This window comes from Salmo trutta, chromosome 13 (assembly GCF_901001165.1).
Source record: "Salmo trutta chromosome 13, fSalTru1.1, whole genome shotgun sequence".
In the NCBI taxonomy this organism is placed as follows: Eukaryota; Metazoa; Chordata; class Actinopteri; order Salmoniformes; family Salmonidae; genus Salmo; species Salmo trutta.
In genome coordinates this window covers 66,479,098-66,505,444 of record NC_042969.1, presented here as the reverse complement: position 1 = coordinate 66,505,444, position 26,347 = coordinate 66,479,098, and the positions used below count along the sequence as shown (strand labels likewise).

General features: G+C 45.1%; 1 protein-coding gene across 1 annotated transcript; it reads left to right on the top strand.

Moving 5' to 3' along the window:
* Nucleotides 1-1,925: 1,925 nt before the first annotated feature.
* On the top strand, nt 1,926-21,377 carry tsr1 (TSR1 ribosome maturation factor). Its single transcript, XM_029773211.1, has 15 exons — nt 1,926-2,119; nt 3,078-3,181; nt 3,486-3,714; nt 4,127-4,261; nt 5,111-5,562; nt 7,359-7,503; nt 7,696-7,880; nt 13,988-14,196; nt 15,142-15,301; nt 15,388-15,498; nt 19,984-20,116; nt 20,300-20,416; nt 20,535-20,675; nt 20,889-20,963; nt 21,079-21,377. The coding sequence occupies exons 1-15, from the start codon at nt 2,002-2,004 to the stop codon at nt 21,255-21,257; spliced, it is 2,493 nt and encodes an 830-aa protein (XP_029629071.1). The 5' UTR covers nt 1,926-2,001; the 3' UTR covers nt 21,258-21,377.
* The last annotated feature ends 4,970 nt before the right edge of the window (nt 21,378-26,347 follow it).

Sequence of the window (26,347 nt, the reverse complement as noted above, 5' to 3'; positions counted from 1 at the left end):
TGTACATGAACATCACTGTAGTTGGGTTCAATTAGTGCAATTTAGTTTCAGACACAGACAGATACATTATTGGAATATATAACAAATTATGTGTATGGTAATAACTAGGCTATTATAGATTGAACATTTGTGAGTCTTACTATTCTATGTTAACACCCCGAAGAAAAGGACAACAGCCGCCTCCCGAGTCGAGCAGCGTTCTAAGGCACTGCATCGCAGTGCTTGAGGCGTCACTACAGACCCGGGTTGGATCCCAGGCTGTATCACAGCTATCCGTGACTGGGAAACCCATGAGGTGACACAATTGGCCCAACGTCATCCAGGTTAGGGAGGGTTTGGCCGGTTGGGATTTCCTTGTCCCATCATGCTCTAACGACTCCTGCAAGCTTACTTCGGTTGCCAGCTGGACTGTGTTTCCTCCGACACATTGGTGCGGTTGGCTTCCGGGTTAGGCAAGCAGTGTCTCAAGAAGCAGTGTGGCTTGGCAGGGTCGTGTTCAGGAGGATGCATGGCTCTCGACCTTCGCCTCTCCCGAGTCTGTAGCGATGGGACAAGACTGTAACTACCAATTGAATATCACAAAATTGGGGAGAAAAAGGGGTAAAAGTACAAAAAATATATATAAAGAAAAGCAAAAACCACCAACTTATTGTATCAGTGATATTAGCAGGCCTAGTATGATCAGATGACAACAGATCTAGGGTAAGACTTTTTATTGGTTTGCTGCTCATGTGTAGGGCATATCATGTTTATGTGTCTACAACAACAAGTTATGATCATATGGCCATATTATAACCCATTATTTCATCCTTGTACATCGGCCTTCACAAATTAGGTTTGTGAAGTCAATGTCAGTACCATTTCACACAAAAACACCCTAGTGGAGTATTAGGGACTTGTGTAATAACACTGTAATCACACTAGCTATTACATAGCAAATTAGTATGGAATTGCTTTGTAATTGCATTACAGGCTAATCCAGTTGATCCTACATTAAGAAAACCTTTGTCTTAGACTAATTCATGATTATTGTGACTGTGAAGCAGTAAAAAAAAGCTGCCGACAACTTTCTCTTCTAAACTACAGTGAACCAGTTGGTGCTCCAGATAAGCAGCTTATGCTCTTGTTTGGCTCACAACCAGATGGCCAGCCCGACCAATAAGGCTCTTTATCCAAGTGAACAGGAAGCCTTTCAATCCATGTCATGCATGGGAGATACAACAGTGCTGCACTGCTACAGCAGGTTATAATTCTGATGCTAAAGAAAAAGAGGTGAGCATGAAGAATACAGTGCTGTATATCAAAGGTGCATCCAGATTAACATAGAGGATTTTGAAAGATAATTCTATTAAATGTACCCCTTTACAAAAGGATATCATTTAGATTAGAGGTTGGGTGATAGGGCGCTAGATGTAGCCTATCCAAAGTTTTTCAAGTGTTCGCTAAGAAGAAAAAAAAAGGTGATATTTTTTAAAAACTTGAACTCAGAAGTACTTTCCTGCCAAGAATTTCCTTCAAATCATATCTCTGCCCCTGCCCTATAAGGAGTGTGCCTTCCCTAATTTCTCCCACTCTGCTCTGAGGATGGGACATGTGAACTCATGAGATATTTTGCACAGCATTCCATAGGTAACCTGATAATGATGTTGTGACATAGCTAGAGAATGTGAAATGTTTCATCATTGTAACATTCACACTGATATCTATCCAAAATGTACATGTCAGAACTATTGATCAAATAATCCTACAGTGTTAGAAAAAATGTATTCGCCCTTCGAGGTTATTGGTAAAATGACTGGACAATTTATCAAGAGATAGATAAAGCAGGACCCGAATCCACATTTACTTCATTAATGACAGCAGTCATTTTTTGCAAAAAACAGTAGATGGCACAAGCACCCCTATTTGACCAAAGCACATCGACACTGCGCAAGAAGAAGTTCAAATGCGGAAGTGGCTACGTCATCAAAGTTTGCAGGCCGTCGCACACTCGTGGCGAAAATGGTGTCTGGTGCAGAACAGCAACAGGGCCACCGAGCTGGGGTTTATAAACAAAAAAACAAAGGACATAAACATGGCAAGCATCGGACGAAAGGAGAAATCGAACGGGAGAACAAGGGTAAGTTTGTGACGGAGGAATGTGGCCCTTTCTGGTTTTAACCATGGACATGCTGCCGAACACGTGCTTTCAAGTTATGTTTCAGAATAATCTTTAGCTGTGGAAACTCTATACGTTCATGTCATATTCTAAAATACCCTTGTAATGTCACTCATGTAACAGTTTAGCCTTCAAGCCTTGACACATGGTAGCTGATGAAATCAAACGACCATCGTCATTAGCTTGCGATATGAAAGCATTGCACATCACGTTACAATTCAGTAGGTAGACACATTGTGTTAAGACTAGTAATTTAACAGTTCCTGGTAGTGTCTGTCTAATCACATCAACAGGTCTGATGACCATTCTCAAAACTCTCCCCTTACATTAGCGGATAAAACTCCACTCGACGGTGAAGGACATTTCTGATGACTTCATCAATGGAGTGGAACAGAAACCAGGCTTTATGGGATCTAGCTCCGACTACATCGATTCATCCAATGTCAAACAATTGTACATTACTTAACGCCTACCTTGTACCCATGTTTGTCCTCTAGTTACGCGCCTTTCTTTATTTTCTGAAATCCATACTTTTTCAATAAACGTTAATCAAATACAACCACTGACTGTTTCCTTGTTGAGATTCAATTGGCATTTTCGCTGAGTTGCCAACTTAGGGCAACAGCAATGAGCAAACAGTGGTTGAATTTGATTAACGTTTATTGAAAATGAATAGATTTCAGCAAACAAAGAAAGACACAACTACAGTATTGACATTGTGCGAATCAATGTAGTCAGCTAGATTCCACAAAGCCTGGTCTCTGGTGGAGTCATCAGATTCTTCCTTAACTGTGGAGTTTAGTCCACTACCCTTACATCAACTGTAATTCTCTGTTAATGCACATGTTGGTAGCCGTACCCTTTCATTTGTTTCCATCCTGATCTGTCGTTCACCTTTGAATGATGTCATCCCCAACAGGTAGAGTGTCGGTGACGGCTCTTACCAAGAAACAGAGGAAAGAGACGAGAAAGATGGACAAAAGACACAAAGCCAACCAGCTGCGGCGAAATAAGAAGGACCTGGTAATATACTCTTGCATTTGACACAATGTCCCTTTGGAACCACAGTGGTATGAATGGGACAAGTTAAAGGTAGACTCAGTGTTATGAAATTCCAACGCGCAGCACCGCAGATATTGAGATGAATGTGATGCAAGACTTTGCATTCACGCAGAGTATCTGCTACAACGTAGTAGCTACGAGACCAAAACAAAGAAGTTTAAAATAGATGCGCTCTTAGTTGTTGTGGAAACGGCCCGATATTGCTATTACTTCATGCATCACTGAGGCTACCTTTAATGCTACGTGTCACTTCTGTCCTGTCCAGGTCCTGACAGAGAAGCGTCGTCTGGGCAGCAGGGATGGTCCACCCCATCTGGTGGCTGTGGTCGCCCTCCATGCAGGTGTGGATGCTGAGGCTGTGACCAGGTTGCTGCGGTGTGAGGGGGCTGGCGGACTGGTGCGTGAGGAGAGCAGTGTGTGTGGGGTCAGTGACAGCTTTGGCTTGGTCATGCCCCGCTTCAAACAGAGGTTCACCTTCCTCCGCCCAGACACGGGTAACTCACCGACTTGGATACTATAATGTGTTTGTGTTGTCAACACTAAAGTTACATAGATAACGACCTGATACCGATTTATAATTCATGTAAATGCTAGTATAATCCATATCTGGCTGTACCAAACATTTATAAGGGGCATTCTGAGTAATTAATTTATATTTTAATAATTTAGCAGACACTCTTAACCCTAATTGCGCCTGTAAGTTGCTTTGGATAAGTGCCTTACTCAAGGGCACATTGACATATTTTTCACCTAGTCGACTTGGGGATTCAAACCAGCGACCTTTCGGTTACTGGCCTATCGCTCTTAACCGCTAGGCTACCTGCCATCATTCGATGCTGGCACAAGTACTTATCCAATAACATTACCTCTGACTCTGTCCTCCCTCCCTCTCCCTTCTCTCTCTAGCTGACATGCACTCTCTACTGGATGTGGTGAAGGTAGCAGACAGTCTGGTGTTTGTGCTGGACTCTACAGAAGGCTGGGACAGCTATGGAGACCACTGCCTCTCCTGTCTCTTTTCACAGGGGCTGCCCACCCATGGTGAGCTTCCATACAAGCTATCTAAAAAAGATACACACAGTGCACTGGATTTTGTTCAATTTATCCTCTCCCCTTGCTGATTACCTAAATGTTTAGCAGATTACATACTGTAGATATTTTACTCAAAATCAACTACCCCACCCCTTTTCTCTGCATCCATTGTCATCTCTGTCCTATGTAATCTCCACTTCTCTCTCCTGTCATCGCTGTCCTATGTAACCTCCACTTCTCTCTCCTGTCATCTCTGTCCTATGTAACCTCCACTTCTCTCTCCTGTCATCGCTGTCCTATGTAACCTCCACTTCTCTCTCCTGTCATCTCTGTCCTATGTAACCTCCACGTCTCTCTCCTGTCATCGCTGTCCTATGTAACCTCCACGTCTCTCTCCTGTCATCTCTGTCCTATGTAACCTCCACGTCTCTCTCCTGTCATCTCTGTCCTATGTAACCTCCACGTCTCTCTCCTGTCATCTCTGTCCTATGTAACCTCCACTTCTCTCTCCTGTCAACTCTGTCCTATGTAACCTCCACTTCTCTCTCCTGTCATCGCTGTCCTATGTAACCTCCACGTCTCTCTCCTGTCATCGCTGTCCTATGTAACCTCCACGTCTCTCTCCTGTCATCTCTGTCCTATGTTATCTCCACGTCTCTCTCCTGTCATCTCTGTCCTATGTAACCTCCACGTCTCTCTCCTGTCATCTCTGTCCTATGTAACCTCCACGTCTCTCTCCTGTCATCTCTGTCCTATGTAACCTCCACGTCTCTCTCCTGTCATCTCTGTCCTATGTAACCTCCACGTCTCTCTCCTGTCATCTCTGTCCTATGTAACCTCCACTTCTCTCTCCCCCAGCTCTGGTGTGTCAGGGTGTTTCAGACCTGGCAGTGAAGAAGCGTGTGGACTCACGGCGGGCACTGGCCAAGATATCTGAAATCCGCTTCCCTGGGGCGCGCCTCTTCCCCCTGGACTCAGACCAGGACGCCACACTGATGCTAAGACACCTGGGAGCACAGAGGCAGAGGAGGCTGGGCTTCCGCTCCCGTCGGCCTCACCTCCTGGCCCAGCAGGTCTCCTACACCCCCAACAGCTCTGAGGGGAGTGGGGAAGCCCCCACGGGCCTAGGGACCTTGCGTGTGTCTGGGTATGTCCGAGGCTGCCCTCTGCAGGTGGACAGGCTGGTGCACATCTCTGGATTTGGAGACTTTCTGCTCAGTCAGATCGATGCTCCCATAGACCCCCTTCCCCTCAACTCTATGACCCCTCGCCCTGCCAAGCCAGGGAAGGAAGGAGATGTAGACATGCAGGTGGGTCTCACAAAATCAAATCACATTTATTTATAAAGTCCTTTTTACATCAGAAGATGATGCAAAGTGTTTATACAGAAACCCAGCCTAAAATCCCAAACAGCAAGCAATGCAGATATAGAAGCATGGTGGCTAGGAAAAACTCCCCAGAGAGGCTGGAACCTAGGAAGAAACCTAGAGAGGAACCATTCTCTGAGGGGTGGCCAGTCCTCTTCTGGCTGAGATTTTATAAGAGTACATGGCCATTACGGCCAGATCGTTCTTCAAGATGTTCAAATGTTCATAGATGACCAGCAGGATCAAATAATAATCACAGTGGTTGTAGAGGGTGCAACAGGTCAGTACCTCAGGAGTATATGTCAGTTGGCTTTTCATAGCCAAGCATTCAGAGGTCGAGGCTGTAGGTGTGGTAGAGAGAGAGTGGAAAACAGCAGGTCCGGGACAAGGTAGCACATCCAGTGAACAGGTCAGGGTTCCAAAGGCAGAAGAGTTGAATCTGGAGCAGCAGCACCACCTGGGGGACAGGGACAGCCAGGAGTTATCAGGCCAGGTAGGCCTGAGGCATGGTCATAGGGCTCAGGTATATCCAGGAGGGGGGAGAGGGAGCATACTTAAATTCACACGGTACACCAGATAAGACAGGAGAATTACACCAGATATAACAGACTGACTCTAGCCCCCCGGCACATAGACTATTGCTGCATAGATACTGGAGGCTGACACTGTGGCCCTGTCCGACTATAACCCCGGACAGGGCCAACCAGGCAGGATATAACCCCGCCCACTTATCCAAAGTAAAGCCTCCACACCACTAGAGGGATGTCAACAGACCACCTGCTGTTTTCCACTCTGAGACCAGGCTGAGTATAGCCCACAAAGAGCTCCACCGCACGAACCCAAGGAAACGCAAAACCGGACAGGAAGATTACATCAGGGACTCAGCCCACTCAAGTGATGCACCCCTCCTAGGGACGGCATGGACGAGCACCAGTAAGCCAGTGACTCAGCCTCCGTAATAGGGTCAGAGACAGAGAATCCCAGTGTCGAGAGGGGAGATGGCCAGGCAGAGACAGCAAGGGCGGTTCGTCACTCCAGTGCCTTGCCATTCACCTTCGAATCACTGGCCCAGACTACACTCAATCATAGGACCTACTGAAGAGAGGAGTCTTCAGTAAGGACTTAAAGGTCAAGACCGAGTGCGTCTCTCACGTGGATAGGCAGACCATTCCATAAAAATGGAGACCTATAGGAGAAAGCTCTGCCTCCAGCTGTTTGCTTAGAAAATCTCGTGACAATTAGGAGGTCTGCGTCTTGTGACCGTAGCATACGTGTAGATATGTACGGCATGACCAAATCTGAGAGATGGGTAGGAGAAAGTCCAGGTTTTCTTTGTAGGTTAGCAGTAAAACCTTGAAATCAGCCCTGGCCTTAAACAGGAAGCCAGTGTAGAGGCTAGCATTGTTATGAGTTATATGCTATTATTATTATTTTTGGTTCTTGTCAGGATTCTAGCAACTGTATCTAGCACTAACTGAAGTTTATTTAGTGCTTTGTCCAGGTAGCTGGAGAGTAGAGCGTTGCGGTAGTCTAATCTACAAGTGGCAAAAACATGGATTAGCTTTTCTACATCATTATTGGAAGATGGCCACTGAAGATCATCACAGCTCCTCACTGGCTGTTATCATTACATTGAAAATTGACAGTGATTTAATTAATAATTTACAAACTACAGTTAAGACATTTATCAGCGCTGCTTCTGCTCATTGACAGTAGGTGCTAACTGCATTGTGTTTCAGGATGGTGGTGTTGAGGTGGCGTCAGTGCGGGTGCTGATGAAAGCAGACCCAGCTCGCAGGGAGAGTCTGCAGGCCGAGGCAGAGGTAGATCCCATGGATGGAGAGCAGACCTGGCCCACTGATACTGAACTGCTGGAGGCTGAAGGTAAAGGGAGAGAGAAGGCAGTGTTATAGAGGGCCGTTACATTGACTTACATGATAGATCTATGGTCGCAGTGCTCTTGTTGGCATCCAATGTATGGGTACTTTGAACCGGTTCATGTCAACACATTGAGTTTATTATTGTCTCTGGGTTTACAATGTAATAAACCTGTAATAAATGTTCTCCTTCCCTCAGAGGCCAGAAAGAGCAAGCGTGTAATGAAGGTGCCGAAGGGGACATCAGACTACCAGGCCACGTGGATTGTGGATGAGGAGGATGAGAATGGCGAGGAGGATGAAGAGAGTACTGACGACGATGAGGATGATGAGGATTCGATGATGGAGGAGTCCATAGATGGAGAGGACCTTGACTCTCAGGTGGTGAGTAGTGAGTGCACTCAAAGCCTGGGACACTGACACGGCTGCACAGAAGAATGCTTATGTATGTTTTTCTGGCTGGTATAGTATTCGTTTCAAGTTGCCACTTGCACAAGTACAGTGAAAGGCTTTTTTTGCAAGTTCTAAACCCAGCAATGCAGTAATCCACATAAATGTAATATTAAAATTAACAAGGTAGAACAAACACACACGAGAAATAAAAAATAAGAACACAAGAAAGTAAGAAGCTATGGTCAGTTCCAATACCATATTTACAATGTGCAGGGATACTGGGGTGATAGAGGAAGGTATGTATAGGGGTAAGATGGCTAGGCATCAGGATGTTTGTGTGTGTGTCGAGTCTGTATGAATGTGTGCATGTTATGTTTAGAGTCCTGTGAGTGTTCATAGAGACGGTGCAAAAATAAATGCAAGGGTCAACTCAGTCCGTGTTGCCGTTAATACAAAAGAAAGAGCGACAACTGTTGTGCTGACATCCTGTCCCAGGGCATTGGGTGCATTGCTAAGGTGTTTGTTTACCCTCTGCCTGTTGCCGTGGCGATAGTGAAACCATTAAAAGGAAGTGCAAGGAGAGAAGTGCAAGGAGAGAAGTGCAAGGAGAGAAGTGCAAGGAGAGAAGTGCAAGGAGAGAAGTGCAAGGAGAGAAGTGCAAGGAGAGAAGTGCAAGGAGAGAAGTGCAAGGAGAGAAGTGCAAGGAGAGAAGTGCAAGGAGAGAAGTGCAAGGAGAGAAGTGCAAGGAGAGAAGTGCAAGGAGAAGAGGGTGATCCGTTGGTAGTCTGAGTTGATTGTTGAGACGTCTGAACTGATGTGGGGTGATGCGGAAGACGTCAGGGGGAAGCAGCTCGGACAGGACAGTGATTGGTGGGGGAAAAAGTGGCGGACAGTTCAGTTGGGGGAGGTGTGTTGGGGGAGGTGTGTATACGTGACCCGTGGTTAGTGCACAGTGTGGCGCAGCACCACTGTTTGTTTTCACAGTGTCTGCCTCTGGGCTGTAGTGCCAGGCTGCTCACCGTGGCAACAATAGTGTTTTGGAGCAGGGGTCCCGAGGGAAGCCTCCTGACTTCCTGCTCCGCGGACACAACTTCCTGTCTGGACCAGGAGAGGGGACGGCCATTTATTTATAACAGCGCTGCTTGAAAGAAGGGGGTAAATTCTGCTATGGTCAAACGTTCTGCTACATCTATTTTCTTGAATATTTATTAGCGTGTGTTTGATGTCAGGGTTAGACAGGATATACCATCTAGATGTTAACAATGGAGGAAATGGTACTGGGGTTGATCAGGATTATTATTGCAGCTGGCATTGTTCTGAAGGTTGTGAATCAGCCCCATGCAGTGTGGTTCCCCCATGTATCTCTTGCTTACTGTAATGCCACTTCCAGTAGAACCACTTGTACACTTTTTCTAACTTCATTACTGGAAATGAGGTTGATAAATACTATAAAGGCATTGTCTTGAATCTCATTAAGACCGTTGTTCACATTACATATGATCTAGAGGTATATAGTTCTGCAGTAGAAACTTGTGATGGTCCTCCCACAACTGCTTGACCTATTCCAGAACATCCCGCTATAGGATAGGTATAAAAAAAAAAACACCCCTGGAAGTCAAGAGGTGTAATATTTGACTATTGGGCTGCTAACCTCCGTGCTGTTACGTTTTGGCTGGACGACACACCTCCGTCATCCAGCTGGCTTCATATGGAGCGTGAGGATTGCCACCCCTTCTCTATTGGCGCTGTGATTTTGTCGCCTGTCAATTTGAAGATGTCACTTTATAGTAACAGTCCTATTATACACAGCCCAGTCCGTATCTGGAAGCAAATGAAGGTCTTTTATTTTTTTATCTTTATTTAAATAGACAAGTCAGTTAAGAACAAATTCTTATTTTCAATGACGGCCTAGGAACAGTGGGTTAACTGCCTTGTTCAGGGGCAGAACGACAGATTTGTACCTTATAAGCTCGGGGATTGGATCTTGCAACCTTTCGGTTACTAGTCCAACTCTCTAACCACTAGGCTACGCTGCCGCCCCATTTTGACCTTAGACCCATATCATTCATGCTCCCTGTTGCCAGGAATCCCTCCTTTGCCCCCTCAAATTGATAACACCTTTGAGCGATTGGAAGAGCTAGGGATCAATACCATAGGGGATCTATATATAGAAGGGGCCTTTGCCGAGGGAAACCTATAATCCTCCCGGAAGTAACTTTTTCAGAAACCTACACATTAGAGACTGTTCAAATAAAGTTTGTCACATGCGCCAAATACAACAGTTGTAGACCTTACAGTGAAATGCTTACTTACAAGCCCTTAACCAACAATGCAGTTAAGTAAAAAAAAAAAAAGTATAAATAGTTAGATCAGCAGTAAAATAACAGTAGCGAGGCTATATACAGGGGGTACCGGAACAGAGTCAATGTGTGGGGGCACTGGTTAGTCGAGGTAATTGAGGTAATATGTACATGTAGGTAGAGTTATTAAAGTGACTATGCACAGATAAAACAGTGAGTAACAGCAGTGTAAAAGGGGGGGAGGGCAGCAATGCAAATAGTCTGGATAGCCATTTGATTAGCTGTTCAGGAGTCTTATGGCTTGGGGGTAGAAGCTGTTAAGAAGCCTCTGCTACCGCTTGCCGTGCGGTAGCAGAGAGAACAGTCTATGCCTAGGGTGGCTGGAGTCTTTGGGAATTTTTAGGGCCTTCCTCTGACACTGCCTGGTATAGATGTCCTGGATGGCAGGACGCTTGTCCCCAGTGATGTTCTAGGCCGTTCGCACTACCCTCTGTAGTGCCATACCATGCAGTGATGCAACCAGTCAGGATGCTGTCGATGGTGCAACTGTAGAACCGTTTGAGGATCTGAGGACCCATGCCAAATCTTTTCAGTCTCCTGAGGTGGAATAGGCTTTGTTGTGTCCTCTGACTGTCTTGGTGTGTTTGGACCATGTTAGTTTGTTGATGTGGACGCCAAGGAACTTGAAGCTCTCAACCTGCTGCACTACAGCCCTGTCGATGAGATTCCTCCGATGGCATTGAGTACACCACATCAGTCATTGGCTTCATAAATAAGTGCATCGATGACGTCGTCCCCACAGTGACCATACGTACATACCCCAGCCAAAAGCCATGGATTACATGCAGCATCCGCACTGAGCTAAAGGCTAGAGCTGCCGCTTTCAAGGAGCGGGACTCTAACCTGGAAGCTTATAAGAAATTCCGCTATGCCCTCTGACAAACCATCAAACGGGCAAAGCATCAATACAGGACAAAGATCAAATCGTACTACACCGGCTCTGACGCTTGTCGGATGTGGCAGGGCTGGCAAAGCATTGCAGACTACAAAGGGAAGCACAGACAAGAGCTGCCCAGTGAGATGAGCCTACCAGACGGGCTAAACTACTTATATGCTCGCTTCGAGGCAAATAACACTGAAACATGCATGAGAGCACCCGCTGTTCCGGAAGACTGTGATCACGCTCTCCGCAGCCGATGTAAGACCTTTAAAAAGGTCAACATTCACAAGGCCGCAGGGCCAGACAGATTACCAGGACGTATACTGCGAGCGTGCACTGACCAACTGGCAAGTGTCTGCACTGACATTTTAAACCTCTCCCTGTCCGAGTCTAATACCAATATGTTTTAAGCAGACCACAATAGTCCCTGTGCCCAAGAACACTAAGGTAACCTGCCTAAATGATTACCGAAGTTCATTGAAAGGCTGGTCATGGCTCACATCAACACCATTATCCCAGAAACCCTAGACCCTCTCCAATTTGCATACCGCCCCAGATCCACAGATGATGCAATCTCTATTGCACTCCACACTGCCCTTTCCCACCTGGACAAAAGGAACATCTATGTGAGAATGCTATTCATTGACTACAGCTCAGCATTCAACACCATAGTACCCTCAAAGCTCATCAATAAGCAAAGGACCCTGGGACTGAACACCTCCCTCTGCAACTGGATCCTGAACTTCCTGACGGGCTGCCCCCAGGTGAGGTCGGCCCGCCATGCTGAGACTCAACATAGGGGCCCCTCAGGGGTGCGTGCTCAGTCTCCTCCTGTACTCCCTGTTCACTCATGACTGCACAGCCAGGCACGACTCCAACACCATCATTAAGTTTGCTGCTGTGGTAGGCCTGATCACGACAACGACGAGACAGCCTATAGGGAGGAGGTCAGAGACCTGGCCATGCGGTGCAAGGACAACAACCTCTCCCTCAACGTGATCAAGACAAAGGAGATGACTGTGAACTACAGGAAAAAGAGGACTGAGCACGCCCCCATTCTCATCGACGGGGCAGCAGTGGAGCAGGTTGAGAGCTTCAGGTTCCTTGGTCCACATCACCAACAAACTAACATGGTCCAAGCACACCAAGACAGTCGTGACGAGTGCACGAAAAAACCTATTCCCGCTCAGGAGACAGAAAAGATTTGGCATGGGTCCTCAGATCCTCAAAAGGTTCTACAGTTGCACCATTGAGAGCATCCTGACTGGTTGCATCACTGCCATGTATGGCAACTGCTCGGCCTCTGACCTCAAGGTACTACAGAGGGTAGTGCATACGACCCAGTACATCACTGGGGCCAAGCTTCCTGCCATCCAGGACCTCAATACCAGGCAGTGTCAGAGGAGGGCCCTAAAAATTGTCAGAATCCAACCACTCTAGTCAAACTGTTCTCTCTTACCGCACGACAAGCGGTACCGGAGCACCAAGTCTAGGTCCAAGAGGCTTCTAAACAGCTTCTACCCCCAAGCCATAAGACTCCTGAACATCTAATCAAATGGCTACCCAGACTATTTGCATTGCCACACCCCTCCCCCTCTTTACACCACTGCTACTCTGTTGTCATCTATGCATAGTCACTTTAATAACTCTACCTACATGTACATACTACCTCAACTAACCGGTGCCCCCTCACATTGAGTCTTTACCGGTTCCCCCCTGTATACAGTCTCGCTATTGTTGTTTTACTGCTGCTCTTTAATTACCTGTTACTTTTATTTCTTATCTGTATTTTTTGAAACTGCATTGTTGGTTGGGGGCTCGTAAGTAAGCATTTCACTTTAAGGTCTACACCTGTTGTATTCGGCGCATGTGACCAAATATTTTTTGATTTGATGTGGTGTACTCCTCAATGTCATCAGAAGAATCCCGGAACATATTCCAGTCTGTGATAGCAAAACAGTCCTGTAGTTTAGCATCTGCTTCATCTGACCACTTATTTATTGACTGAGTCACTGGTGCTTCCTGCTTTAGTTTTTGCTTGCTAACAGGAATCAGGAGGATGGAATTATGGTCTGCTTAAAAAACATCCTCCTACATTTGGAAATGCTAAACCTTCCATGTTTAACGGATGCATCAAAAATGTTCCCACCTCAGGCAAACTGATATCATCTGACGCTTTTCTATATGTTAGCACACCTTCTAAAGATGCCATTAAGGCAAAATGGGAGGAAGAGCTAGGCTCTGACATTTCTGTAGCAGACTGGGAAGATGGTTGATGGATAATCAGGGAGGTGATGGAAATGGGTGACATCTGCCCTCTTTCTGTTTACCTGTTCTGTATAGCTTATTATTTTTTACCTAGAACTCCAGGTCTTTTTGTTTGTCTGCTCTTTTATGTTTATATAAGAATTGCATACTTGTCTTTTCTACAAAGTACATATACACCATTCATGTGTGTGTTCAATAACAAATTAGCAACTTGTGATGGGGAGAAAATCAATAGTTACATATCACGATATCGTATCGACAAAATCGCAATATTTTTGTTAGTTGGCTGTACCTGCACCAAAACTACAGTATTTCCCCCCCCCCCCTCGTAGCTTGTTCTCCATCTTTTTAAAGGAACCAATTTTTCAGCACTTTTATTTCCATTACTGATCAACTCATTTTCTCATTGCTCCATTGTCCATCTACAGCAGACATATGGTGGGCAATATGTTTGGAACATCAAATCGCAATAGTCAGTATCGATCCGCAATACATATCGTATCGGCGCCTAAGTATCGTGATAATATCGTATTGTGCCTGGCAATTCCCAGCTCTAGTAGAAACTTCCTGTCTTTTCCTGTTTGGTTTAGGATGCTGCCTCAGGTGGTGGCTCTGATGAGGAGGATGAGGAGGAGGAACTGAATTCCACATCGGACAAGGGTGGAGCAGACCAGCGCTATGATGAGCACATGGACGAGGCAGAGGAAGGGGAGGGGTTAAAACGATACCGGGAGGCTCGGGCCAATGAGATGTTCCCAGATGAAGTGGACACCCCTCTAGACCAATCGGCTAAGAACAGGTAAGGGCATGACTATCATATCGTCAACTACCAAACGCAGTGGTCCCTTCTCCTTCAGTGCAGTACAGGACCCTCTGCTCTCAGTGTGGGCTACAACACAGAGGGGCTGTCTAAGCAAAAACATTCAACCGATCCATGAAAAAAACATTTAACATCAACCCATGGCTCACACACAGGTAACTGCCAAAATAAAGGAAACGCCAACAGAAAGTGTCTCAATAGGGCGTTCGGCCGCCAGAGCGGCTTCAGTGCACCTTGGCATAGATTCTTCAAGTGTCGAACTGTATGGAGGTATGCGACGCCATTCTTCCACAAAACATTCAGTCATTTGGTGTTTTGTTGATGGTGGTGGAAAACGCTGTCTCAGGCACCGCTCCACGATCTCCCTTAAGTGTTCAATTGGGTTGAGATCTGGTGACTGAGACATACACACTTTAAACCCCCTTTGCTCCTTTGAGACCACTCTTTCAAAGTCAGATCTCGTATTCTAGCCATGGTAGCCAAAAGCATGATGGGATGTTAATTGATTATTTAACTCAGGAACCACACCTGTGTAGAAGCGCCTGCCTTCAATAATACTTTGTATTCCTCATTTACTGAAGCGTTTCCTTTATTTTTGCAGTTACCTGTACATTGAGTTGATATTTTACATTTGGAAAAACAGTCAAGCAGAATGTGGTAACCTTGAAGAACAGCTCATTAACAGCCAGTGACTTGATCCTGACCTCTGATCAGAGTGCTAGAGCACTCCAATATCTAACATTTCCTTCAGCAACACTCGGGGGAAAGTCTGAGGGAGGAATTCACCAAACATGTCAAACATCTGGTCTATTATATATGACAATGCCTTCAAGCCGTTAACGCCCAAACTTTACTTTCCAGGATGACTGGCCCAGCGTAATTACTTAGCTATACGCTAACATTGCTAATTTCCTGTGTGCTCAGGTTCCAGCGTTACAGGGGCCTGAAGAGTTTCCGCTCCTCCCCCTGGGACCCCTTGGAGAACCTGCCTGCAGACTACTCCCGCATCTTCCAGTTCCAGAGCTTTGAGCGCACACGCCGCCGCGTACTGGCTGAGGCTGCGCAGGAGGAAGAGGGGGCCATGGTAAGAGGCTGCCCTGTTTGTCTGTGACAACCTGTTTCAACCCTGTCCCCTCTCGGTGCCCCCAATTTATTTACTCTGCTCTCTAGGTGGGCTGGTATGTGACCCTCCATGTCATGGATGTTCCCTCCACGGTGATGGAGAGTGTCCAGGCAGGCAGGCCTCTGGTGCTGGTCTCCTTACTGCCACATGAACAGAAGGTATACTGTATTGGGATACTCCTGAATTATTGTGTACTTAGTGTCTTAAGTCAATAATTGTAACCCATTTCTGCTGTTAAATATGTTGGTAAAAGTGTAGACAAACTACAGAGGGGAATTTTTTTTATAAATGATTATATATAAGTTGAAGTCGGAGGTTTACATACACTTAGGTTGGAGTCATTAACTCGTTTTTCAACCATTCCACACATTTCTTGTTAACAAACTATAGTTTTGGCAAGTCAGTTAGGGCATCTACTTTGTGCATGACACAAGTCATTTTTCCAACAATTGTTTACAGACAGATTATTTCACTTAATATTCACTGTATCACAATTCCAGTGGGTCAGAAGTTTACATACACTAAGTTGACTGTGCCTTTAAACAGCTTGGAAAATTCCAGAAAATGATGTCATGACTTTAGAAGCTTCTGATAGGCTAATTGACATCATTTGAGTCAATTGGAGGTGTACCTGTGGATGTATTTCAAGGCCTACCTTCAAACTCAGTGCCTCTTTGCTTGACATCATAGGAAAATCAAAAGAAATCAGCCAAGACAGGAAAAAAATTTGTAGACCTCCTCAAGTCTGGTTCATCCTTGGGAGCAATTTCCAAATGCCTGAAGGTACCACGTTCATCTATACAAACAATAGTACACAAATATAAACACCATGGGATCACGCAGCCGTCATACCGCTCAGGAAGGAGACGCATTCTGTCTCCTAGAGATGAACGTACTTTGGTGCGAAAAGTGCAAATCAATCCCAGAACAACAGCAAAGGACCTTGTGAAGATGCTGGAGAAAACAGGTTTAGAAGTATCGATATCCACAGTACATTTTTTACATTTTAGTCATTTAGCAGACGCTCTTATCCAGAGCGACTTACAGTAGTGAATGCATACATTTCATGCATTTAAAAAAAATATATATATACTGGCCCCCCGTGGGAATCGAACCCACACCATGCTGGCGTTGCAAACACCATGCTCTACCAACTGAGCCACAGGGAAGACCCGTAAAACGAGTCCTATATCGACATAACCTGAAAGGCCACTCAGCAAAGAAGAAGCCACTGCTCCAAAACCACCATAAAAAAGCCAGACTACGGTTTGCAACTGCACATGGGAACAAAGCTCATTCCTTTTGGAGAAATGTCCTCTGGTCTGATGAAACAAAAATAGAACCGTTTGGCCATAATGACCTTTGTTATGTTTGGAGGAAAAAGGGGGAGGCTTGCAAGCCGAAGAACACCATCCCAACCGTGAAGCACAGGGGTGGCAGCATCATGTTGTGGGGGTGCTTTGCTGCAGGAGGGACTGGTGCACTTCACAAAATAGATGGCATCATGAGGGAGGAAAATTATATGGATATATTGAAGCAACATCTCAAGACATCAGTCAGGAAGGTAAGCTTGGTCGCAAATGGGTCTTCCAAATGGACAATGACCCCAAGCATACTTCCAAAGTTGTGGCAAAACAGCTTAAGGACAACAAAGCCAAGGTATTTGAGTGGCCATCACAAAGCCCTGACCTCAATCCCATAGAAAATGTGTGGGCAGAACTGAAAAAGGGTGTGCGAGCAAGGAGGCCTACAAACCTGACTCAGTTACACCAGCTCTGTCAGGAGGAATGGGCCAAAATTCACCCAACTTATTGTGGGAAGCTTGTGGAAGGCTACCCGAAACGTTTGACCGAAGTTAAACAATTTAAAGGCAATGATACCACATACACTCAATTAGTATGTACACTTCTGACCCACTGGGAATGTGATAAAAGAAATAAAAGCTGAAATAAATCATTTTCTCTACTATTATTCTGACATTTCACATTCTTAAAATAATGTGATGATCCTAACTGACCTAAGACAGGGTATTTTTACTAGGATTAAAATGTCAGGAATTGTGAAACTGCGTTTAAATGTATTTGGCTAAGGTACGTAAACTTCCGACTTCTACTGTGCGTGTAATAAATAAATAAATAAATAAATATATAATCACACACACAACCATGTATGTGGACACTTGCTCTTCAAACATCTCATTCACAAATCATGAGGATTAGTATGGAGTTGGTCCCCCCTTTGCTGCTGTAACAGCCTTCACTCTTCTGGGAAGGATTTTCACTAGATGTTGGAACATTGCTGCGGAGACTTGTTTCCTTTCAACCACGTGCATTAGTGAGGTTGGGCACTATGTTGGGCAATTAGGCCTGGCTTGCAGTCGTTGTTCCAATTCATCCCAAAGCTGTTCGATGTAGTTGAGGCCGGCTGTGTGCTGGCCAGTCAAGTTCTTCCACACCGATCTCGACAAACCATTTCTGTATGGGCCTCGCTTTGTGCACGGGGGTATTGTCTTGCAGAAACAGCAAAGGGCCTTCGCCATAAAGTTGCAAGCACAGAATTGTCTAGAATGTCATTGTATGCTGTAGAGTTCAGATTTCCCTTCACTTTAACTAAGGGGCTTTGCCCGAACCATGAAAAGCAGCCCCAGACCATTATTCCTCCTCCACCAAACTTTACAGTGAAATGTGATACAGCTCTAGAGTCCAATGGCGATGAGCTTTACACACCTCCAGCTGACGCTTGGCATTGCGCATGGTGATCTTAGGCTTGTGTGTGGCTGCTCAGCCATAAACCCATTTCATGAAGCTCCCAACGAACAGTTCTGTGCTGACGTTGCTTCCAGAGGCAGTTTGGAACTCAGTAGTGAGTTCTTAGTTGACCGGCGCGGCTCCAGCAGGGTAGACGTTTGACAAATTGACTTGTTGTAAAGGTTGCATCCTATGAATGTCACATTGAAATTCACTGAGCTCTTCAGTAAGGCCATTCTACTGCCAATGTTTGTCTATGGAGATTGCATGGCTGTGTGCTTGATTTTATACACCTGTCAGCAACAGGTGTGGCTGAAATAGCCGAATCCACAAATTTGAAGGGGTGTCCATTCGTTTGGCTGAAGTATGTCTATATACAGTGCCTTCGTAAAGTATTCAGACCCTTTGACTTTTTCCACATTTTATGTTACAGCCTTATTCTAAAATTGATTCAATATTTTATTTTTATTATGTTTGCTAATTTATTAAAAATAAAAAACTAATAACATATACATAAGTATTCAGACCCTTTACTCAGTACTTTGTTGAAGCACCTTTGGCAGCGATTACAGCATCGAGTCTTCTTGAGTATGACGCTACAAGCTTGGCACACCTGTATTTGGGAGTTTCTCCCATTCCTCTCTGCAGATTCTCTCAAGCTCGGTCAGGTTGGCTGGGGAGCGTTGCTGCACAGCTATTTTCAGGTCTCTCCAGAGATGTTCGATCGGGTTAAAGTCCAGTCTCGAGCTGGGTCACTCAAGGACTCAAACATTGTCTTGACTGTGTGCTTAGGATTGTTGTCCTGTTGGAAGGTGAACCTTCGCCCCAGTCTGAGGTCCTGAGCTTTCTGGTGCAGGTTTATCAAGGATCTGTCTGTACTTTGCCTCAATCCTGACTAGTCTCCCAGTCCCTGCCGCTCAAAAACATCCCCACAGCATGTTGCAACCACAATGCTTCACCGTAGGGATGGTGCCAGGTTCCCTCCAGGTGTGACGCTTAGCATTCAGACCAAAGAGTTCAATCTTGGTTACATCAGACCAGAGAATGGTCAGTCTTTAGGTGCCTTTTGGCAAACTCCAAGTGGGCTGTCGTGCCTTTTACTGAGGAGTGTCTTCCATCTGGCCACTCTACCATAAAGGCCTGATTGGTGGAGTGCTACAGAGATGGTTGTCCTTCTGAAAGGTTCTCCCATCTCCACAGAGGAACTCTAGACCTCTGTCAGTGACCATCGGGTTCTTGGCCAAGGCCCTTCTCCCCGATTGCTCAGTTTGGCCGGGAGGCCAGCTCTAGGAAGAGTCTTGGTGGTTCCAAACTTCTTCCATTCAAGAATGATGGAGGCCACTGTGTTCTTGGACTTTCATTGCTCAGAAATGTTTTGGTACCCTTGCCCAGATCACAAACCTGTCTCAGAGCTCTAGGGACAATTCCTTTGACCTCGTGGCTTGGTTTTTGCTCTTACATGCACTGTGGGACCTTTAGCTAGACAGATGTGCCTTTCCAAATCATGTCCAATCAATTGAATTTACCACAGGTGGACTCCAAGATGTAGAAACACCAAGGATGATCAATGGAAACACGATGCACCTGAGCTCAATTTAGAGTCTCATAGCAAAGGGTCTGAATACTTATGTAAATATTTTTTTTTATACATTTGCAAAAATTTCAAACTTTTCTCTGTCATTATGGGGTATTGTGTGCAGAATACTGAAAGTATAATATTTAATACATTTTAGAATAAGGCTAACTTAACAATGTGGAAAAAGTCAAGGGGTCTGATTACTTCCCGTATGTATAAATCAATTGTAACAACTCCAGCTAATGGTTTTAACACTATAGTTCATTAGAAACTATTCTTCCAGCTCCTTACCATTTGGTTGCCTTCCATCCTCTGATCAGATGTCAGTGATGCACATGCTGGTGAGGAGACACCCCAGCAACACAGACCCTATCAAGTCTAAAGAGGAGCTGGTGTTCCACTGTGGATTCAGGAGGTTCCGGGCCTGCCCCATCTTCTCCCAGCACACATCAGGTAGGGGAACCTGTGTGAACAGCGCAATTTGTCTTGAACAAAATTGAAGAAAAAGTATGGCAAATATGCGGACATTCTGTGGGGACTGGAGTATTGTTTTGGCTTGTTATACTACCATTTATTTGTCTAGTCAGTGTTAGGCTCGGTGTTGTATCTAACCTGTGATTGGCTCTCTCTCTCCAGCCGACAAGCACAAGCTGGAGCGTTTCCTTCGTGCTGACGCCCCCACGGTGGTTTCTGTGTACGCCCCCATCACATTCCCCACCGCTGGGGTACTGCTCTTCAAACAGAGGGAGGATGGTAAGGGCCTGGATAGTGATTTTTGGCTGACTTAGTATTTCTCTACCTGTTTAAGGACGTGGAAGGACAGAGGAACACACTGTCTCTACCTGTATCTCTCTCCTGTTCTCTCCCTCAGGCATGCAGGACCTGGTGGGTACAGGAAGTCTGCTGAGCTGTGACCCCCAGCGTGTGGTGCTGAAGAGGATTGTGTTGAGTGGACACCCCTTCAAGATCAACCGCCGATCCGCTGTCTGCAGATACATGTTCTTCAACAGGGGTGAGGGGGCACTGAGCTGAGCACTACATGTTTCCCAATAGTACTCACATAACTTCTGTCTGACTAGGGCCCATAGGGTGCACTATATAGAGAATAGGTGCCTTTTGGACCACAACTACTGTCGTAATGTGGAATTGAAATAGCTCTGACTTACCTGTGGTTTTCATGATTTATTTTCATGTTAACTGACCTCTGCTCTTTTCTCTCTGATAGACGACATCCTGTGGTTTAAGCCTGTTGAGCTGAGAACCAAGTGGGGCCGGAGAGGACACATCAAGGAGGCCCTAGGTACGGAGAAAAACTAAACCTTGTCAATACTGTTTAGTGACATGAAACAATGTGTTGCCTTCATTGGACAATTGTGTGACTACCTTACCTAAACCTGTGTGTGGGTGTGTTTCAGGTACTCATGGACACATGAAGTGTGTATTTGACAGCCAGATGCGGTCTCAGGATACTGTCATGATGAACCTGTATAAGAGGGTCTATCCTCGCTGGACATATGACCCCTATGTGCCTTTGCCCCTGCCCTGGGTCAAGGGGGAAGGGACTCAGGTGCCGGATGATTTTGACATGGAGTAGGTGGTGGTCTGTTGCAAGAGGTGTGTTGGAGTCTGTAGAGTTGCATGGACTGTGGTGATTACATTTTCACTCCAATAGATGGATTGTAATGTGTATTAAATAAAACCAATTAGACCAAAACACTTGTTTCTTTATTTGTTTGAAAAATGTCCTTGTGGTCCAGTTCGTTTGTTTCCTGGCCATTAGATGGCAGCAGTGTATAAGAGGAAACCGGCTCTTTGTTGCAGTGACAAACACAGTGGAACTGAACTCAGTGATTTATGAGCCATGCACTGTTATGTCCCTGTACTCAAACACTAACTTCATCAAACATGAAGACAATGTTGAGGCATAATCAGAGAGCATGTTCAGATTTTCAATTTGTGTAATTCATGTGCCAAACATGTTGAAATTGAGAATGGAATCTGTACAACAGTATTATTGATCTGAACAACAATGATCACAACGTTGGATGAACTAGCTTGCCTTTCCCATTTAGGTCCATTGCTCACTCTGTTCTAGGAAGTCTTCTCCAGCTCCTTCCACTACCATTCCTTTAGGTCTTTGCATTTTATTCTGATATTGTATTTATTATTATTATTTGCAGATAGTGTATGGAGACCAGGACCTTATTATTTTTTGCAGATAGTGTGCATGATGACTTCAAAAGAAAAATGTCCACAATTTGTGCCTCTTAAATTCCTTTTGGTACACAGTCTATCCTCCACACTATAGTCTCAGACCTCTACATAGTGTGCCCCCCTTCCACTCCCTGGTGGTCTCTGAGCTGAAGACCCTTCTTCCCCACCAGTCAGACTCAAGCAGAGAACGCGAGACCCCATGTTCTCGCTCTGGATCTACGACGCTCAACACTTTTACATTCCTCCCTATCCCATGCTTTGTGCTCCACGGAGAAACTGATTTATGAATTGTAATATTTATCATAAAACTGCTCTTGCATGCTCGCAGCGCCATTATTCATCTGGGGTCTCTGTTGGGACCGCACCAAAGAGGCATGCCAATATGTCTGGGAAACTAGAAGGTGAAGACTTGGGGTTGGAGAGGTGGAACATGATCCAAGAAATGGAGGGGATCAGAAGTTCAACATTTTTCATACTGCGAATTTGATTACAGTGTGGAAAAAGTTGAAAAATAAAGATAAAACAATCGCACAAGAGTAATGCCTATTACATTGGGGGGCATGCCGGGAGCCCTGGACAGTTTTGTTGAAACACTTAATTTATCTGCTTCATATTTTTTACTTGTATGGATGAAGGCAAGGGCATTGATGTGTTGAACACATCTTGTTTAAAGCTGAAGACTGGTGTGGTGTGCCTGTTCTAGCTAGCTGTTCATGATCGTGGGGGGACTCATCTTCAAATAATATTTTTGCAGGAATCTCCTTGCGAAGGATTTTGCTGAAAAATGGAACTCTGCCAGGCAATATCCCCACGTGCCATGGAGAATGTTTTTACAGTAACGTAAAAGAATGGGACTGTCTATAGACCGCATACACAATTTCCCTCCGACACTATCAATTTTAAACCGATAATTTTATCTTTAAGAACAAATTCTTATTTACAATGACAGCCTACCGGGGAACTGCCTTGTTCAGGGGCAGAATGACAGATTTTTACCTTGTCAGCTCGGGGATTCGATCCAGCAACCTTTCGGTTACTGGCCCAACACTAACCACTAGGCTACCTGCCGCCCTAAATGCCGTTGTTTAGGGACCAACGACGTGTTCAAACTGAATAAAACCAGAGATGGAGAGAATGCAAATGGGATCTATAGAGTTGGGAAATGAGAATAAGAGCTGTAGAGGAAGAAATGCTGGAGTGTGAGAGAGAGACGTTGAGTTAGGCAGTGTGGGCGAGGGAGAAGGAAAGAGTGGCTGCCGTTTATGGATAGCAGATGTGGTGCTGTGGGGTTTTGGCAAGGGCCGAGCACGCCTGAATCCCGCACCGGCTGGGTGGCACCGGGGTGAGAGGGAGGTCACTGCACCACACAGCCCATAAAACACAGAGACGGAGGGAAGGAAGACTGCCTGGGTCTCACACACAAGCCTGGGACTCCAAGGCTGTGATGGTGAGCAAATCACACTCAAACACTATGCATTCGTAGGTTGAGAAAAAAAAAAAATTCTTAGACCAGGGGTTTAAAACTGGCCTGAGGTGCTGCAGGGAGTCTGGCATTGTTTGTTTTGGTGCTAAATATTTTGGGGGTGGATTTTTATTATGTGAAAAATGATTATTTAATGAATATCACTAGCTGCAATAGAATAATTGTGGATACCATTAGGTCTCTGTGTCCAATATGAAGGAAGTTAGAGGTAGTTTCATGAGCCAACGCTAACACAATGATAAAGTCTCCAGGAAAAGTTAGCATGCTAGCTGTTCTTGTTCATCCGACTCTGGGGTAGTAGATAAAGGGCTTCCCTTGCCAAAATCTTGACCTATCCCTTTAATATGGAGGAAATTACAGCCATTGGAACTAATTACTGTGGCTTTTCTCTATAGACAATTCTTAGGCTGTCGAAGTGGTAATTTAGTTGACACTGAAAAACAGTTTGTGTCAACTTAAAGGACCCAAACCAGAAAATATATATTTTTTACTAATACCATCTTTGAGAACTAACAATCAAAATAAAAGCTCGACAGTCAGGGAGAATAAAAAAATGAAAGGCATTCAGTGCACATGCCCATTGATTGTGTTATGTTTGAGCAGAGGAACAGCCTTAGCCATGGCAAAATGCAGAGAATTTGCAGGAAATTAGCTTTAAAACTGCTGAATTGTCTCTCAGCTCCATGCTAAACTGTAGAATTAGCAAAAATGTGTTTTGCAACAGAAAAATGTTCTCTACGCCACCAAGATACCTTTCCAGCAAATAGACTGCTAGAGTGAACTCTGGGGAGGTCAAAATAATTTAACTGTCTACCAAATCTATAGATTTTTTTTAAATGTTGGTTACTTCTACTTGCCATTATCATTCACCTGATAAGACAATTACACTGAACAAAAATTTAAAAACGCAACATTGCAAAGTGTTGGTCCCATTTTTGAGCTGAAATAAATAAAAAAATCCCAGAAATGTTCCTGACACACAAAGCTTATTTCTCTCAAATGTTGTGCACAAATTTGTTTACGTCCCTGTTAGTGAGCATTTCTCCTTTGCCAAGATATGCAACACCTGTCAGATGAATGGATTATCAAGAAGCTGACTAAACCGCATGATCATTACACATATGCACCTTGTGCTGGGGACAATAAAGGCCATTGCATTGTTGTCGTACAACACATTGTCACAGATGTCTCAAGTTGAGGAAGCATGCAATTGGCATGCTGACTGCAGGAATGTCCACCAGAGCTGTTGCCAGATAAAATTATGTTAATTTCTCTACCATAAGCCGTCGTTTTAGAGAATTTGGCAGTACATCCAACCGACCTCACAACCGCAGACCACATGTAACCATGCCAGCCCATGACCTCCACATCCGGCTTCTTCACCTGCGGGATAGTTTGAGACCAGCCACACGGACAGCTGATTAAACTGTGGGTTTGCACAACCAAAGAATTTCTGCACAAACTGTCAGAAACCATCTCAGGGAAGTTCATCTGCATGCTCCTCGTCCTCACCAGGGTCTTGACCGTACTGCAGTTTGACGTCGTAACCGTCAAACTGCAAATGCTCACCTTCGATGGCCACTGGTGGCACACTGGAGAAGTGTGCTCTATGAATACTGGTTTCAACTGTACCGGGCAGATGCGTGAACAGACTGCGTGTATGGGAATGTTCAGCCACACCATAGCTCTGTATTGAACTCATGGCAGGATCGTTACAGCGATGCTAGAAAGTAGGCCAAACACGTGGTCTGACCCATTCTTACACTATTTTCTTATCAATCCATCCTCAACACTTTGAACATATCAGACTAGGGCTCATATAGGATCACATGGGCAGTGGCGATTCTAGCCTATATGGCTCCCTGGGCGAACCTCCGCTTCAGTGCGCCCGGGCTAAATTAAAAATGTTAAAAAACCTTTCTGCACTCATTTTTATTCAGACATTTGGAACAAATAAATAATCCTAACATTTAAGACTATATAAAAATATATACAAAAATATCAAAAAGAAGTAACAAAGACAAACAGAAACAAATTTGTGTTGATTTGGCACTCGAGCATCAATACATTACCCATCCCCCAACACTGTTGACCAAGAGTCAAGACTAAACCAGTTCACCTTGGTGGTGTGCAGACTGGTTTTATATTAGTCTTAATGATTTCACACAAACCCCCCAAAAAATGCAACAATATGTCTATGAAACTATATATTCACAGTATTATGAATGGATTGTGGTTTATTCGGTAGCATTTCGTAGTGTGACTGATTTTACTAATTGCATTAGTACTGTACAAAGTTAGGTGCGCTATTTGATAGATTCCCTCGCTCCCCCTACCTCGGGCTTCCAGTGGGGAGGTCAACCTACCCTCGCCCCCCTCCCCATATCGTACTTCTGAGTGGGAGACCTTCCCAGGCATTAGCCGACCTAGCTCACAAACTAGAATCAGGGCGCCCACTCCGACAAGGTTAATTGACCCACAGTCCCACACAGTGACATGATATCATTGACGTGGCGTGCAAATGAGTGATAGAAAACCGATCGCGCAAATGTCACCATTCCAAATTCTTTGGTGCAGGCACCCCATGCCGCCCTGGACGGCTGCCCGTCTCGCCTATACCTAAATCCACCACTGCACACCAGACACACCTATCTCACACTACCACTCTCCCAATTCAGTCTTCTGATCACAAACCCTGTATTTCCCCTGATTGAATATACTCACCCAAACTTCTCTATCACCCCACGTTCTTTCCTTTATGATATCCCTCGCTCTTGTTCCCCCTTTCTCTCCCCTTTAGCCTGGTCCCAACGCCCTGGTTCCTGGCCAAGGCTTGTGTCCCTGGAGGAGCCAGCAAGGAGATGAAGAGAGGGGGCAGCAAGGGGGTGCAGAGACAGGCTCCAAAACCACATCTCTTTCTCTCGCTCCTCTTTCCCTTCACTTTGTAAGGAACTGGCCTGGCACACTCCCCAGCTCTGCCATTAATC

What these genes read in the sequence shown, in the direction of transcription:
- tsr1 (XM_029773211.1), top strand. Translation starts at nt 2,002, where the DNA reads ATGGTGTCTGGTGCAGAACAGCAACAGGGCCACCGAGCTGGGGTTTAT. An exon ending in ACAGGGGCTGCCCACCCATG is followed by an intron (nt 4,262 to 5,110) that starts GTGAGCTTCCAT and finishes TCTCTCCCCCAG; the next exon opens with CTCTGGTGTGTCAGGGTGTT. An exon ending in AGGAGGAAGAGGGGGCCATG is followed by an intron (nt 15,302 to 15,387) that starts GTAAGAGGCTGC and finishes TCTGCTCTCTAG; the next exon opens with GTGGGCTGGTATGTGACCCT.